Genomic DNA, 15,004 nt, shown 5'->3' on the forward strand with positions numbered 1-15,004 from the left:
ATAAATTCCTCTCCCTGCACATCAACTTTCTTTTTCCATTCTTTTTCTTGCTGATTTTAATTACCCTTACAACTCAGGCTTGTCTCCTGCCTCCTGTCTCTGTAGGAGACATGCTACCTGAGCACAAAACCATCTTAACATCAGCCCGTAGGTTTGTAAATATTGCCCTAAGCACACTGTGGAGACTATAGTGTTTTAGAAAGTTATTACAGCATGGTTTCTCAAAACCTTGCTTTTCATGTTTCCTTGCCATGAGGTTGGCCACAATCCTCTGTTTGCTTAATCTCTTTTTCTGTCTCAGATACTCTTCTATTTATCCTATTTCTGATCTACCAAAGTTTCTTAGCTTCTCTGAGATCCCGAACTTTCACTTTTATCTCCACAGCTCCTTTTTTTCTCATTCCCAAGGGTTTTGTCATCTCAATCATATTCAAGGTTTCCTAAACGAATTTCTTATTTATTTATTTTTGTAACTCATCAGCCGTCCCTGATGTCAGATGTCACCGCACTCAGGCTAGAGTGCAGTGGCACGATCTCGGCTCACTGCAGCCTCGACCTCCTGAACTCAAGTGATCCTCCCATCCTCCCACCTCAGCCTCCTGAGTAGCTGGGATTACAGGTGCATGCCACGCTGCATGGCTAATTTTTTTTATTTTTGGTAGAGATGGGGTTTCACCATGTTGGCCAGGCTGATCTCGAACTCCTGGCCTCAAGTGATCTGCCTGCCTCTGCCTCCCAAAGTGCTGGGATTACAGGCGTGAGCCACCGTGCCTGGCCGAATTTCTTATCTTTTAATGAGTGACTATACAAGAGGGTTAAAAGGAATTGAGTAATTCTTCTTTACCATAGTTGTGTGAGTTTTCCAGCATATTTCACTTCAAGTCAAAAATACATATCTGAATCACATATATACTCTCCCTTCTATCCCCTTCAGCTCCTCCCACTGCCCCACCAGCCCACTCCTGAAGTAACTCATGGAAATACTTCAGGAAGTGCTCTCTGTGGGGACATGGAATCATCTCAGGTACCTCTCACATACTAAATGTTATCTTGCTTTTCCTAAATCCATTTTTTACATTAGCCTAAATAGATATTTCCTAGCTATGTCGTCATTGGCCCCTTTTCCTCTACTTCCACCTGCATAACTGCGTTGATTCCCTCAACATGTCTTGCTTGGGTTGTAGCAACGGCCTCAACACAAGGAGAAATGGAAGGAAGATGCCTTTTCCCTCCTCCAGCCAACCTGAGTGGCACAGTGAACTCAGACTCTGGAACTGCCTGTCTACACCCAACCCAGGCTTCCCCCACCAGCTGCGTGACCTCAGGGTAGTTATGTAACCCCTGTGTGCCCCCATTTCCTCCTTCATATAACGATAATCATGAAAGGGAATGCCGACTCAGTAAATACATTCACTCTTATTACAAAAGAAGTAAAATCAAAGTTCTTTTTCCATAATTAGCTCACACTATGGTTGAAACAACCCTGGACAATCTTGTCCTTTTGACAAGAGTACAGCATGTTAAATAGAAATTACAGGAGGCCACTGTTTTGCTCCTGCACTGGGCCCCAAGAGAACAGAATTAAAAACCCAAAATGGAGCCCCTCATACTAAAGTTCCACATCATCAAAGCAAAACTAAGTTGTTATATGACCTTCAGAGAAATCAGGAGAGATAATAGCCAAATATCCCAAACAGGCCAGTTTCAGTCAGCATGATAATAAAATTCCCTCTACTTTAATCCTTACCAAAAAATAAAAAATAACGACCTGAAGAAACCTGACCTTAACCAATCAGTTATTTTTCTGTTGTTCTATTTCGCTGTTCCCACCTTACAAGGAAAATAACTGAAATGACCAATCTGCTTTTTCTTGTGTTTCTGCTTTCTTTAGCTCTTTTCTGTTTGTAAAACCAACCTCCTCTGTTTACCTCACTGGAACACATGCTATTTTATGGAATGAAGTGTTGCCCAATTCTAGAATTGCAAATAAAGCCAAAGAAAATCTTTTAAATTAAATTGCAGTAATTTTATCTTTTGACAAGTATTTTAAATTGTTCTGTGGAAAAGTTATGTTCTGCATCTTGGATTCAATCAAACCTCAGAATAAAAATATTCAAAAAATAAAAAATAGCAATATAACAATAAAAATAAAGCAAATGAAAAATATTGTATAACAATTATTTACAGAGCATTTACATTGTGTTAGGTATTAGAGGTAATCTAGGGGGATTTAAAGTAGATGGGAGGATGCATGTAGGTTATATGCAAATACTACACCATTTTATTACAAACAAGGGACTTGAGAATCCTTGGATTTTGGCATCCACAAAGGGTTCCTGGAGCCAGTCCTTCCCCTACTCCAGGATACCGAGTATCATGGTTTTCATATCAACACTAAGAAAATCTGACCACTCTTTACAAGGCTGGAATTTGGAAGAAAGTGAAGGGATTCTAGCAGTTTTTAGGCTTGACTCTGCCAGTTGTGGAAAGAGTACAATGTGCTCCCACTGTCTTAGGGTGGGGGACGGCTAGCAGAGTATGGGGAAGGTGCTGGTCTCATCCCAGATGCACAGAGTCACCTGCTCCCTGCTGCCAAGCCTCCTGTGGGCCTGTGGAGGGCTGCCCTGCACACCTGCAGAGCCCAAGAGACCCTGTTTTTCTTCCTTTCCCCTTCCATTTTCCCTTTCCCTTGAGTGCCTGAAGGGTGTTTTGAGGGTGGGAGGAAAATTCAAAGGTTTCCCAATTGGCTATTTTGTCATGAGAGGCTTTGTTCTTGCCGCGTTGGTCCTGGCAAACTTGAGGTCAAAGTAGGAGGTAGAATGTCCTCCCAAGGTCCAATGAGCTGGTCTCCAGCCCAAGCTCTCCTGGCTCCATTCAACTTTGTTCTGCTGATAACAATCTTGCTGAAATGCAAATCTGTATCAAGTCGCCAGTGACCCTGGAGACTCCTGAACCCCTCACGTGGTGGCCACCACGCCCCCATCTTACCTCCAACTACACCACACTCACCCTTTCCCATTGCCTAATCCCTCTCCTTCTTTCAGATCCCGCAGGACGTGGGAAGTGAGGCATCTGGGATGACTCCCAAATTCCTACAAGAATTACCAGACACTTAGGTTTGGACATGCTGGGACTGAGGTGTCTTGGGACATCCAGGTGGGGCTATTGATATACAATAATGTTTTGTGATTCTAAATGCCTCAAAATGGAGTCTTTTTTTCTTCTTGTTATTGTTTTATAAAAATATATTGCAGTAAAATACATAACAAAATTTATCATCTTAAATCATTTTAGGTGTATAATTCAATATGGTTGTCTATATTCACATTGTTATACAACAGAACTCTAGAATTTTATGTCTTGTAAACCTGAAACTGAATACCTGTTAAGTAGCAACTGCCCATTTTACCCCCTCAGCAGCCCTTAACAAACACCATTCTACTTTTTGTGAGTTTGGCTAGTTATTTCATATAAGTGGAATCACACACTATCTGTCACTTTGTCACTGGCTTGTTTTTATTAACATAATATTCTCAAGGTTTATTTTTAACAAAGCATGTGACAAAACTTTTTTTCAGGGCTGAATAATATTCCATTGTATATCTATATCCCACATTTAAAGAATGTTCATTACTTGAATAACATCTGGGTTGTTTTCACCAACAAAATGCAGTCACAATAAGTGACTCAGCTCACAGTGAAACTGCTGACTGCTCAAAGTGATAAGCATATGTATGTGGGACTGAGATGACAACACCTGTTGTGGCCAGGCAACCCCAAAACTTGACAAGAAAGTGAAGCCAAGGCCAGGCGGGATGGCTCACACCTGTAATCCCAGCACTTTGGGAGGCCGAGGCAGGTGGATTGCTTAAACTCAGAAGTTCCAGACCAGCCTGGGCAACATGGTAAAACCCTGTCTCCAAAATTAATTTTATAAAATAAAATAAGAAAGTGAAGCCAAAAGGTGGCTAAGATATGACAGTGGACATTCCTGTGCAGAGTATAAAGACAGCAAAGAAAGTGACCATGGCCGACAGCCTGTAGAAGCTCTGCCCGTGAGACCTCTGAGGCCTCCTCCTCACCAACAGAGGCTGCCATAAGTTCTGCTGGGAGAAGAACAGCAACAACACTCCTCCTACTTTGTTGTTTCAAGGGAAATCCAAATCGGTTCATCAGTTAGCGTGCTGGTGTCTGGAGCTACTTGCCATGGTTCGTTCCCTCTGTTTTTTTTTTTCGTTTTTTTTTTTTTTAAGAGATGGGTTCTCATTCTGTAGCCCAGGCTGGCATATTAATAGCTCAGCACAATCTCGAACTCCTGGGCTCAAACGATCCTCCCACTTCAGCTTGCTGAGTAGCTGTAACTACAGGAGTGTGCTATCACACCCAGCTACTTTTTACATTTTTTGTAGAGACGAGGTCTTGCCCCAGGCTGGTCTCAAACTCCTGGCCTCAAGTGATCCTCCCACCTCAGCTTCCCAAAGTGCTGAGATTACAGGTGGGAACCACCATGCCCGCCCTGACTTCCCCTATCACTGCCTGTGTGTGTTGAATATATTTGCATGATTGTTGGTATGTGAAAGCCTCGCATTTAATTGGCCATTGAGTTATTGTGAAACCTCTGGGCTCCTGGTCGGAGTCAGCACAAGTAAGCTGGAACCTGACATCACAGCTGTTCAACAGGCAGTTGGTTATTGGGACTGGTGCTCAGGCATCACCTCCTGCAAGAAGTCTCCCCTGTCCTAACCAGGCTGGAGAGGTGACTCCTTTCTCTCATTTGCACTTCTCCAGCACCTAGCATTGAACCCACACAGGATAGTTAAGGACTATTTAATTTTCATCAGGGATAAATATATTAAAATTTCCTCCTAATTCAAAGTGTATGAACATAACCATACATGATCTTATTAAATGGTTCTATATATGGAGCAAAAATTCTAAGTCTCTGAGCTTTGCTGGATGCTCTAGTCTGTCCGTGATCTTGATAAGTGCTCACTGTGTTCAGGTCTATGTAATTGAATATTTCCGTGTTTTTTAAAATTGCTGAGTTGAATATTACTTTGCAAAATTTGAATATATTTTCCCTGGTAATTAATGTTCTTAGCGTAAACCTGATTTGGGGAAAACTGCCAGCTTTAACAGCCACACTAAAAGACTTCTAAGTTAGATGCTAATATTGTATCTGCGTGTACATATTTCTCCTCCTTCTTAATTTCTGTCATGCAGTTTTTTTTTTGTTTTTTTTTTTTAAATATTTATTTATTTATTTATTTATTTTATTATACTTTAGGTTTTAGGGTACATGTGCACAATGTGCAGGTTTGTTACATATGTATCCATGTGCCATGTTGATTTCCTGCACCCATTAACTCGTCATTTAGCATTAGGTATATCTCCTAATGCTGTCCCTCCCCCCTCCCCCAACCCCACAACAGTCCCCGGAGTGTGATGTTCCCCTTCCTGTGTCCATGAGTTCTCATTGTTCAATTCCCACCTATGAGTGAGAACATGCGGTGTTTGGTTTTTTGTCCTTGCAATAGTTTACTGAGAATGATGTTTTCCAGTTTCATCCATGTCCCTACAAAGGACATGAACTCATCATTTTTTATGGCTGCATAGTATTCCATGGTGTATATGTGCCACATTTTCTTAATCCAGTCTATCGTTGTTGGACATTTGGGTTGGTTCCAACTCTTTGCTATTGTGAATAGTGCCGCAGTAAACATACGTGTGCATGTGTCTTGCAGTTTTAAAGAGAAATTTCCCCTACATCCATAATTCCAGGGTCTCCCCTTAGAATAGGGCTGCTTTTATAGAATGGTAAAATCATGTTTGTGATATTGCTTGCTTCTCCTACTTTTGATAGCAAAAGGAAGTGGCCAAATGCCTAGGAGATAGGGGTGGGTACCCAATGAAATTCCACCTCCGAGTAGAAGACAGTTTAAAGCCTGAAAGCCAAGCTACAAGTTAAATCCTGGGACTGGATCGAGAACTTGTCTTTCTGTTTGGATGCTTTCCTCTGATTGACCCCCACCCTTCACCTATTTTACATATACCTAACCTTTCCTAAGTAGTTTTCTACACTGTTTTGCCCACTTTTGAGTGGTGTCTTCACTTTAACCTTTTTTGCATACTCACAAACCCATCAATACGCACTTCCTATCCTGTGCCTATAAAGATCTCAGACTCAGTTGGTAGGGGGGCAGATGGCCTGACTTCGGGGAGGAGACAACCTGACTTCTGGGAAGACGACCTGCGCTTCCCATCCACTCTCCAGTTCTCTTCTCTGCTGAAAGCCATTTTCATCACTCAGTAAAATTCTCCACCTTCACCATCCTTCAATCATCTGTGTGACCTCATTCTTCTTGGACACTGGACAAGAGTTCAGGGCCCACCAAGTGCAGGTACTCAGAAAAGGCTGTCAAACTGGCCCTTTGCCCCTCACCAGTGGCATGCCCTGTGCAGTGAGGCAAGGGGCCAACTGAGCTGCTAATAACATGCCACCATCTGCAGATGGTGGAACTAAATGAGCACTTTAACAGCCCCTCTGTGGTTTCAGCATCATGGACACCCTCACCCGGGTGCTGCCGCATTCCCCTCAAGGAGCTTGCTCCTGTGTCAGTGCCTGGAGCAGCTGGCTGGATCCCGCACTCGCTCATTCATGTGCTCCCTCCCACAAGGGGTTGAGCACAGTAGGCCCAGTACTGCATAGATCCAGCGAAGGGGCCAAGAAAAAGCTTGCATCACTTTGAGAGGAAAATGCTACCTTTGTGCTTAGTGGTCTTTCACAGACAAAGGCATTGCCTTTCCAGAGCTCTTGGTGGAGGTGGGAGTGTTTGCTGGATTTAATTTCTTGTTTTGAATTTGAAATGGTGTGTCTAGTTTGGGTTTTGTTTTGTTGTTAAAACATAATTAAGATAAAAGCAAGAAAGATGCTTCTTTGGGCTACTTACTGCTACCCAATTTCTCTTTTTCTGGAGGAGTTTCAGATTCTCGTTTCATTCTTGAGTGTCTCTGACTTGTAAGGGTTAAGTAGCCTGCATCTGATCACTATCAGGGTAATCTGGTTTAATCCAGCTCCTGCTTCATGACTATCAGCCCGTTTAATCTGATCACATAGAAGCAGCTGGCTCAGAGAAACAGCCATGATGCCCAGGACCATCTGAGCTGCCTATGTTCATGCCCTCTCATTATACAATCCACTTCTCATCCCAAAATCTTAACAGTAAAGTATAGACGGCAAGGAGGGGACATTTTGAATGTGCTGTATTACAGATATAGATTTATCTTATTTTAAAAAATAAATAAGAGTATTTAAAAATGCTTAGGTCAAAGCAATTCTTCTGACCTAAGGTATAATACGTTGCCTCAATGGACAAAAACTCAAGAAATATCTTCATGGACCTCCGAGTAATGTCTAAACTTGATGCCAACGTATTATTTTTTTCTGCCCTTTATAATTAAACAACATTAACCCATCATTCTGAAATTATTATTTTTTCCTTTAATTTATTGTCTCCTCATATAGCTGATCATAACAAAAATCTGACTACATCCCCTCCACGGTGTTGTTTCCTGGAAGTGGAGCCTGGTTTGTTCCTATATTTCTCCCTGTTCAGATGCTCCTGCCTGAAGTCTGGAAGAGACAGCTTTCAGGAAGAGGGAAGATAAAGTGCACTCAGAGGGTGACTGATGAACTGATTTGTAATGCAATGTACAGAAATTGAGAGGAGCATTTAGAAATGTTTATAGAATTTTTTTGTTTGTTTTTGTTTTGAGTTCTGTCACCCAGGCTGGAGTGCAGTGGTGTGATCTTGGCTCACTGCAACCTCTGCCTCCCTGTTCAAGTGATTCTCGTGCCTCAGCCTCCTGAGTAGCTGGGATTACAGGCGTGCACCACCACACCCAGTTAATTTTTGTATTTTTAGTAGAGACAGGATTTTGCCATGTTGGCCAGGCTGCTCTCAAACTCCTGGCCTCAAGTGATCTGCCCGCCTTGGCCTCCCAAAGTGCTGGGGTTACAGGCCTGAGCCACCGTGCTTGCCCGTTTATAGCATTTTGACATGACACAGCTTTCAAATATATTGATGCAAACATATCAGTCCATGGCCGACTGGAAAAAGTAAAATCGGTCCTTCATTGTGGACAGTTTGTAAAGCCCTGTATTAAAGTACCCAGCAAATGCCTGGAATGCAGTAGGCAGTCAACATATTAATTCCCCTCATTTCCTTACCATTCAAGCGAACCCTACATTATAAAAACAAGCTGCCCACCACCCCCACCACCAAACATAGCTTCTGTGGGGGAAAAACTAATTTGGCTGTTTTATATTCTAACATCATGAACCCATAATTCATGTCCTAATTAAAAGCTTCTGGGTTTCTACAGACTGATCAAAGGGGCATACAGTAATTAAACTGGTAAATACAGTGGAAAGCAAGATTATTGCCTGGGCCCACATTATAATAATTTGGTTAGGAAAACTGTCTCTGTGTTTGAAGGCCCTGGTCTCCGTCCACCTCTTTTTAAGCCGATAATGGTTTAAGTGTCCATCCTCAGGGGCCCTGGCTTCCTGCTCATCTCCACAGTTAGCACGTACCATTAACAGAGTGCTGGATGCTGTGCTAGGCCTTTCACACGCACGATTGGTCCCACTGAATCCTCATACAACCAAAGATGAATACTACCATTATCCCCATTTCACTGGGAAGTTGAAGAGGAAAATAATTTGTTGAGTCATACAACTAGCAGCAGTAGAACGGGGACTAAACCCCGCTCTGGCTCCCCAGCCTGGTTTGGGAACTTCGTACTATTTCCATTTAGAGAGAACCCCAGCAAGCTGACACTGTTTGCTTCTTTATACATTAACTTGGTCATCAGTCCCTTTCCCTCCCTCCAACTCTCAAACTTTCTCTATTTAAAATGAGGGGAAAAGCGAAAGTCCTTTAGTCTCAGATTGTTGTTTCGTTTTGTTCTCCTAATTATAAAAGAAAACCACTGGACTTAGTGTGTGTCTGACTTACCACCCAATTTATAAATGCTCCTCCTTGCTGTGGTCAAGGTGATCATTAACTAATTAGTAGGCGAGGAGTTTATTTTTTGTTCCCTGCAGCCATATATCAAGAAAGAAGAGAATGGTGCAGTCTCCTTAGGCAGTAGGGAGGCTGTACGGTAGGTTTCCTTCCTGCCAGTTAAGGGACAAGTAAAGTGGACCAGGTCACATTCCCCCACAGAACCATTGCCCTGGACGCTGGCTGGTTCCTGGCCTTACCTCAAGTAGGAAGGCAGCACTGAGAAGGGTTGAGCCTTTGCTTCCTGCTTCAGAACCCTTCGGAACCCTGCTTCAGATTTTAGGAATGATTTATACACTTTTTGGAAAGCAAATAATGATGTAAGTTAAATGATACACTTTTCCCTTGAAAATTTATACATTTTTTGAAAAGATTTTAGGAATGAGAGTTTCACCAAACGATTCCCTTCATAGGAGTTCCTGAGGCACTGAACCATTTTATTAGCAGACCCTGCCCCCGGTATACTTAAACCGGCCACAGTTTGCTGGGCTTCAGTTCCCCAGCCAGCCAGAAATGGAAGCGTTTTTAATTTGTGGCTGGGTGGTCTTACATCAAAAGAAGAAAACAGTCAAATTCTCCCCACTTCCCCTTATCTTTTTTGTAGTTCATATCCAACCAAGGCTTTTTTTCCCCCAAAAATGCATCCCCTGACAATTTATTAAGCCCAGGAAATCCTGGGTTTCATTTTGGTCCTCTTGCAGAGAGGAAAATGGGTGGTTCCCCTCAAAGCTTCCCCAGGATTGTTCCTCCTAGTTGATATCTCTGGTTCACTACTGACCCCAAACCCAAGCCACTGAGCCTATCTGTCTTATGGAAAAGGTAGAGGAGCAGTGATACCACACTGGGGGTGGGAGTGGGCCCTGTGGAGGTGCTGGTGGAAGACCATGCCTGAGAAGGAGTGGCGAGGGCCCAGAAGGTCTGTGTTGAGCTGCAGGTGCACCTGAGGCAGCACAGTGGGTCTCCTCTGCTGACAACGCTTTCTGCCCTTTCCCCTCCAGTGTTGGGGCTCTCTCCAGGGTAATGTCCTCCTCTTCTTTCCTTCTCCACTCTACATGGTTCACTCAGCCCAGGCAAGCTCATCCTTCCACAATTCCCCATAGGGCACTATTTGGGACCGGACAACTCTTTGCTGTGCAGGACAGTGCTATGAACTGAATAAAATCTGCAGTAGTGCTCCTCAGTCATTGTGACAACCAAGCCTCCCTGACACATTTCCAAATGCCTCCTGGGTGGGGGGGGCAGTGCAGTACTGCTCAGTAGAGGAGCAAAGGACTCCTGAGTTTACATTTCCACCCTAGATAGGATCCCTGCACTCCAGACCCCTGCACCCAAGGAAATTTCTCAAAGGCACCTTGTGTCCTGTCCCAGAGACATCTTTTCTTTTCTTTTTTCTTTTTTTCTTTTAGACAGAGTTTTGCTGTCATCCAGGCTGGAGTGCAGTGGTGCGATCTCAGTTCATTGCAATCTCTGACTCCCAGACTCAAGCGATTCTCAGCCTCCCAAGTAGCTGGGATTACAGGCATGCGGCACCACACCCAGCTAATTTTTGTATTTATAGTGGAGACAGAGTTTCACCATGTTGGCCAGGTTGGTCTCAAACTCCAGACCTCAAGTGATCTGTGCACCTTGGCCTTTCAAAGTGCTGGGATTACAGGCATGAACCACCACAGCTGGCCTCCAGAGACATTTTAAACTCAACTTTTCAAACCTGATCTCATCATTTTAATCTACTCTGACTAGTAAATGACCCTACCACTTCCCATTCTCAAACTGAGCCTAGGTGTCATTTCCTAAATCCTCCTCTGAACTCTTTTACCCAGCTAGTATTCCAGCACACAACCACAGGTGAAATTCTCTAGCCCATCATATTTTCTAGATACTTCAGGTTACAGCCACCCCAGCCTAGCCCCTAATCCAGTCAGAGAGTGGGTTCTAATGCAAAGCTGATGAGATCAAGGTTAGTTTGCTGCTGCTCTAATCTTCAAGGCTTTGTCTACAGAACCATAGTAGAGGTAGTCTGCCTGAGCAGTGGAAGCCATGAGTTTGAGTTAAGATGGAGGAGAACTTAACTGTGTTTCTGCACCATGACTTTTAAGCAGGCTGTGAGCAGATAGAGGCCCAAGGGCCCCTCCCTGTGGGGTCTTTTCTCTCTGAGGCCTCCATCAAAGCTCTCGGGCTCTGTCACAATTGTTGACTTTATCTGTCTGCCTCCCTCGGTAAACTTGGGAGCAGGGGCTGCGTCCTCCTCTCTGGGCCCTCAGCCCAGTGCCTGGCACATGGCAGGCACCCTTTCACGAGTGAATGTTTGTAGAATGAAGTACTGAGTTGGAAATCACTCTGCAAGCTGTGTAGAGCTGGACCACTTTCCCTTCCTCATAATACCATCTGGCATTTGCAACAATAAACGCTAACAGCCTCACTTTAATTCAGGACCTTGGGTAGAGGCTCGAAACAGTGGAATGAGCACTAGAATGCGGAGTCTGAACATCTGAGTCCTCATCATGGCTCTGTTAACTAACAAAACCTATCACCTTGGGTATGGCACTTTCTTCAACTGAGGAGATGGAGAGTCGGCTGGGACAAGGGTTCTATAGAGGGGCTTAGAGTGGCTTAAAGACAGTCCTTGAACAATCTGAAATTGTTGCCAAACTCAGTCTGTTTGCATTCTGTGGAGGGGTCACCACTGATTCTTAAATATTCAAGAACTGCTAATCTGGATAAGCTTCTGAATTACTGCAGTTTACTTACTGACGCATGTACTTTGAGGGAAAGGAGGTACAAGGGAGCAGCAGAGATGGCTGGCACTCATCCCACATACCCACTGCCATCCCAGGCCCATCTGAGAGGAACTTTGTCAAGGGAGACTTGGCATGACTAGGGTGCTGACTCAGCCACTTCCTAAACTTTGGTGCCACAAGCCAGGGAGCAAAAGGCAGGGTCTAAGGCAGAGGACACACATACAGAATGCTCCTAAAGGGACAGAGGCATGGGATTAGAAAGAAAAACTGCTGGAAAGTGAACCAGACAGGGACTTAGGGAGAGAAGGAGCCTTACAGACAAGGGAACTATCAAGGTCCAGAAGTCTGGCACAGGCAAGGGGAACACCAGGAGTTCTGGAGATGGAGGCCTAGACTGGAAGGAAAGGAGAAGGAGCTGGCACTTTCTGAGCACGTACTAAGTGCTGAGTACTCTTGTGATCATAATAATCCAGCAAGGGAGGTTTATCAGTCCCAAGCAAGGGAGTTAAATAGAAGTTCTGCTATTTCTAAGTGTCCTCTGGCCCCCCTTTCTCTGCTCTGCACTGTCTGCCCTGATAATTCAGACAGCCTTAGCATTTTCTTTGAAAAGGTCAATGACAAGAGGCTGGACTATGAATCTGCAGCTGGCAAAGGAGAGAGAAAACTTCATTCAAACAGTTTGCAACCGTCCTGGGCACCGGCCACGTGCCAGCCACGGGGCTAGGTTCTGGGAGGCACACGACTAGATCCCTGCCCTTCGCAACAGCCACTACCCGCTGCCCCCACACCCCTAGGGGAACCAGCTGGGATCTGGGCAGCCAGGGCGCTTAAGGTGCGGGGCCGGCGCCGGGCTGGAAGTGGGAAGCCAGGACTGCGGCTGGGCTCAGAGGAGAGTGAGGCAGGATCGGTATTCTTCCCACCCTCCTTCCCTGCTTACCAGGCGCAAGTCCCCCGGTCCGTGCACCACCAAGGAAAGGTTCTTGGGCTTGGCCGCCGCCTCCATGGAGCTCTTTTGGCTCTCGAGTGCGGCCTGGAAGGCGTGGGACGTTTGGTCGCTCTGGTGGCGCTGCCCAGCCGAGGGTCCAGGGCACTGGGTGGGAGGCGGGGCCTGGGAGAAGCGCCGCATGCAGGGGCGGGACTAGGCCTCCTCCTTTGTGACAGCCCGGGCGGCGCTAGCGTGGAAGAGCGGAGCTTCCCGGCCTCCTCCAGACGCGGAGGCGGGGCGGGGCTTCGGGAGGGGGCTGGGGGCGAGAAGCCTGGGCGCTGGCTCCATCTGCAGCGCGCTGTTTTTGTTTGTTTGTTTGTCGCCGAGGCTGGAGTGCCGTGGTGCGATCTCGGCTCACTGCAAACTCCGCCTCCCGGGTTCAAGCCATTCTCCTGCCTCAGCTTCCGGAGTAGCTGGGACCACAGGCGCCCGCCACCACGTATTTTTGTTTAGTAGAGACGGGGTTTCACCGTTTTAGCCAGGATGGTCTCGATCTCCTGACCTTGTGATCCGCCCGCCTCGGCCTCCCAAAGTGCTAGGATTACAGGCGTGAGCCACCGCGCCGGCCCTGCAGCGCGCTGTTTTTGCCGCCTCACATCCAAGCACACACGGCTGCCCTGAAAACCGCCTGAGGAGGCAGTAGGCACCAGACCCGCGCTCTCAAACGTTAGCTGCAGAAGAATGGGGGTGGGGAATGTGAGGAGCTGTTGGGAATGCACATTGTCAGGACCAGCACCGAGATTCTGATACAGTAGGTCTAGGTCTGAGGTGCCGCCCGAGGGTCCATATTCCTAGCAACGAGAATGCTGAGGCTGTGGGTGGAGCACGGTGTGCACTTTGCGAGACAGGTGCTACAATGACGCAGCGTCCACGTGGGCCCTGCGTCTCCAGCCCCCAGCAAAGGGCCTGGCACGTGTAGGAGTGAATGAATTCGTGCATCATTACATGGGCCTGGTGCTTAAGTATAAAAAAGACATGAGGCCAGGCGCAGTGACTCACGCCTGTAATCCCAGCACTTTGGGAAGCCGAGGCAGGTGGATCATCTGAGGTCAGGAGTTCGAGACCAGCCTGACCAATATGATGAAACCTCGTCTCTACTAAAAATACAAAAATTAGCAGGGCGTGGTGGCATGCGCCTTAATCTCAGCTACTCAGGAGGCTGAGACAGGAGAATAGCTTGAACCTGGGAAGCAGAGGTTGCAGTGAGCTGAGATTGTGCCTGGGCAACAAGAGTGAAAATCTGTCTTAAAAAAAAAAAAGCCACGAAATGGAATTTGTGAACCTCTTTCTCTCAACTGGATCTGCTGCTTCTATTCAAAGCAGAGTTTCTGCTCAAACTCTTCCTTCAAGCCTCTCAGCCCTCTGAGAAACAGTGAGGTTTTACTCTCTGAGGACAGAGGCGCTTCTAGATACGCCTAAGTCTATAAGGCCCCTCCCTCCTTTGAGGACAATGCTCAGGATTTCATTCCCTTACAGTCCCCCCTCCCCAATATGTAACCGCCCAGTGGATTCACCTTGCCTGCTGCCTAGACAAAACTAATTTATCAAGACAGGGGAACTGCAATAGAGAAAGAGTTCATGCAGAACCAGCTATGCAGGAGACTGGAATTTCATTATTGCTCAAATCCGGCTCCCCAAGCATTCGAGCATACGGGGACTCAGAGTTTTTAAGGATAGTTTGATGGGTGGGGAAAGGCCAGTGAGTCAGGAGTGCTGATTGTTTGGGTCAGAGATGAAATCATAGCGGATCTAAGCTGTCTTCTTGGACTGAGTCAGTTTCTGGCTGAGGGCCACAAGATCAGATAAGTGAGTTTATCAATCTGGTTGGTGCTACTCCTTGAGGGACTGGTACCAGTATAGGCTGTATTTGTTCCTTGCTGAGGGCCCTGGTTCCTCTGGCTAAGATTAGGCCTAGATATTTGACTTGTTGTAGGCAGAGCTGGGCTTTCACTTTAGATGCCTTGCCCGCTTGATTACCTAGAAAGTTCAAGAGATCTAGAGTAGCCTGCTGGCATGAGGCTTCCAAATTGGTAGCCAAAAGTAAATCATCCAGATTCTGTTCCAAGATGGCTGAATAGGAACAGCTCTGGTCTGCAGCTCCCAGCGTGATCGACGCAGATGACGGTGATTTCTGCGTTTCCAACTGAGGTACCTGGTTCATCTCATTGGGACTGGTTGGACAGTGGCTGCAGCCCACTGGACAGAGGGTGAGC

At 45.9% G+C, this 15,004-nt stretch overlaps 1 protein-coding gene across 1 annotated transcript in view; it reads right to left on the bottom strand.

Annotated features, from left to right (window-relative positions):
- SORD (sorbitol dehydrogenase) overlaps positions 1-13,412 on the bottom strand; it is a 40,669-nt gene extending 27,257 nt beyond the window's left edge. The window contains exon 1 of the mRNA XM_055278966.2: positions 12,744-13,412. Coding sequence (XP_055134941.2) covers positions 12,744-12,932 — 189 coding nt within the window. The 5' untranslated portion in view covers positions 12,933-13,412. The remainder of the gene's footprint in view (positions 1-12,743) is intronic.
- Between the last annotated feature and the right edge of the window lie 1,592 nt (positions 13,413-15,004).

Source organism: Symphalangus syndactylus, chromosome 5 (genome assembly GCF_028878055.3).
Source record: "Symphalangus syndactylus isolate Jambi chromosome 5, NHGRI_mSymSyn1-v2.1_pri, whole genome shotgun sequence".
Classification (NCBI taxonomy): Eukaryota; Metazoa; Chordata; class Mammalia; order Primates; family Hylobatidae; genus Symphalangus; species Symphalangus syndactylus.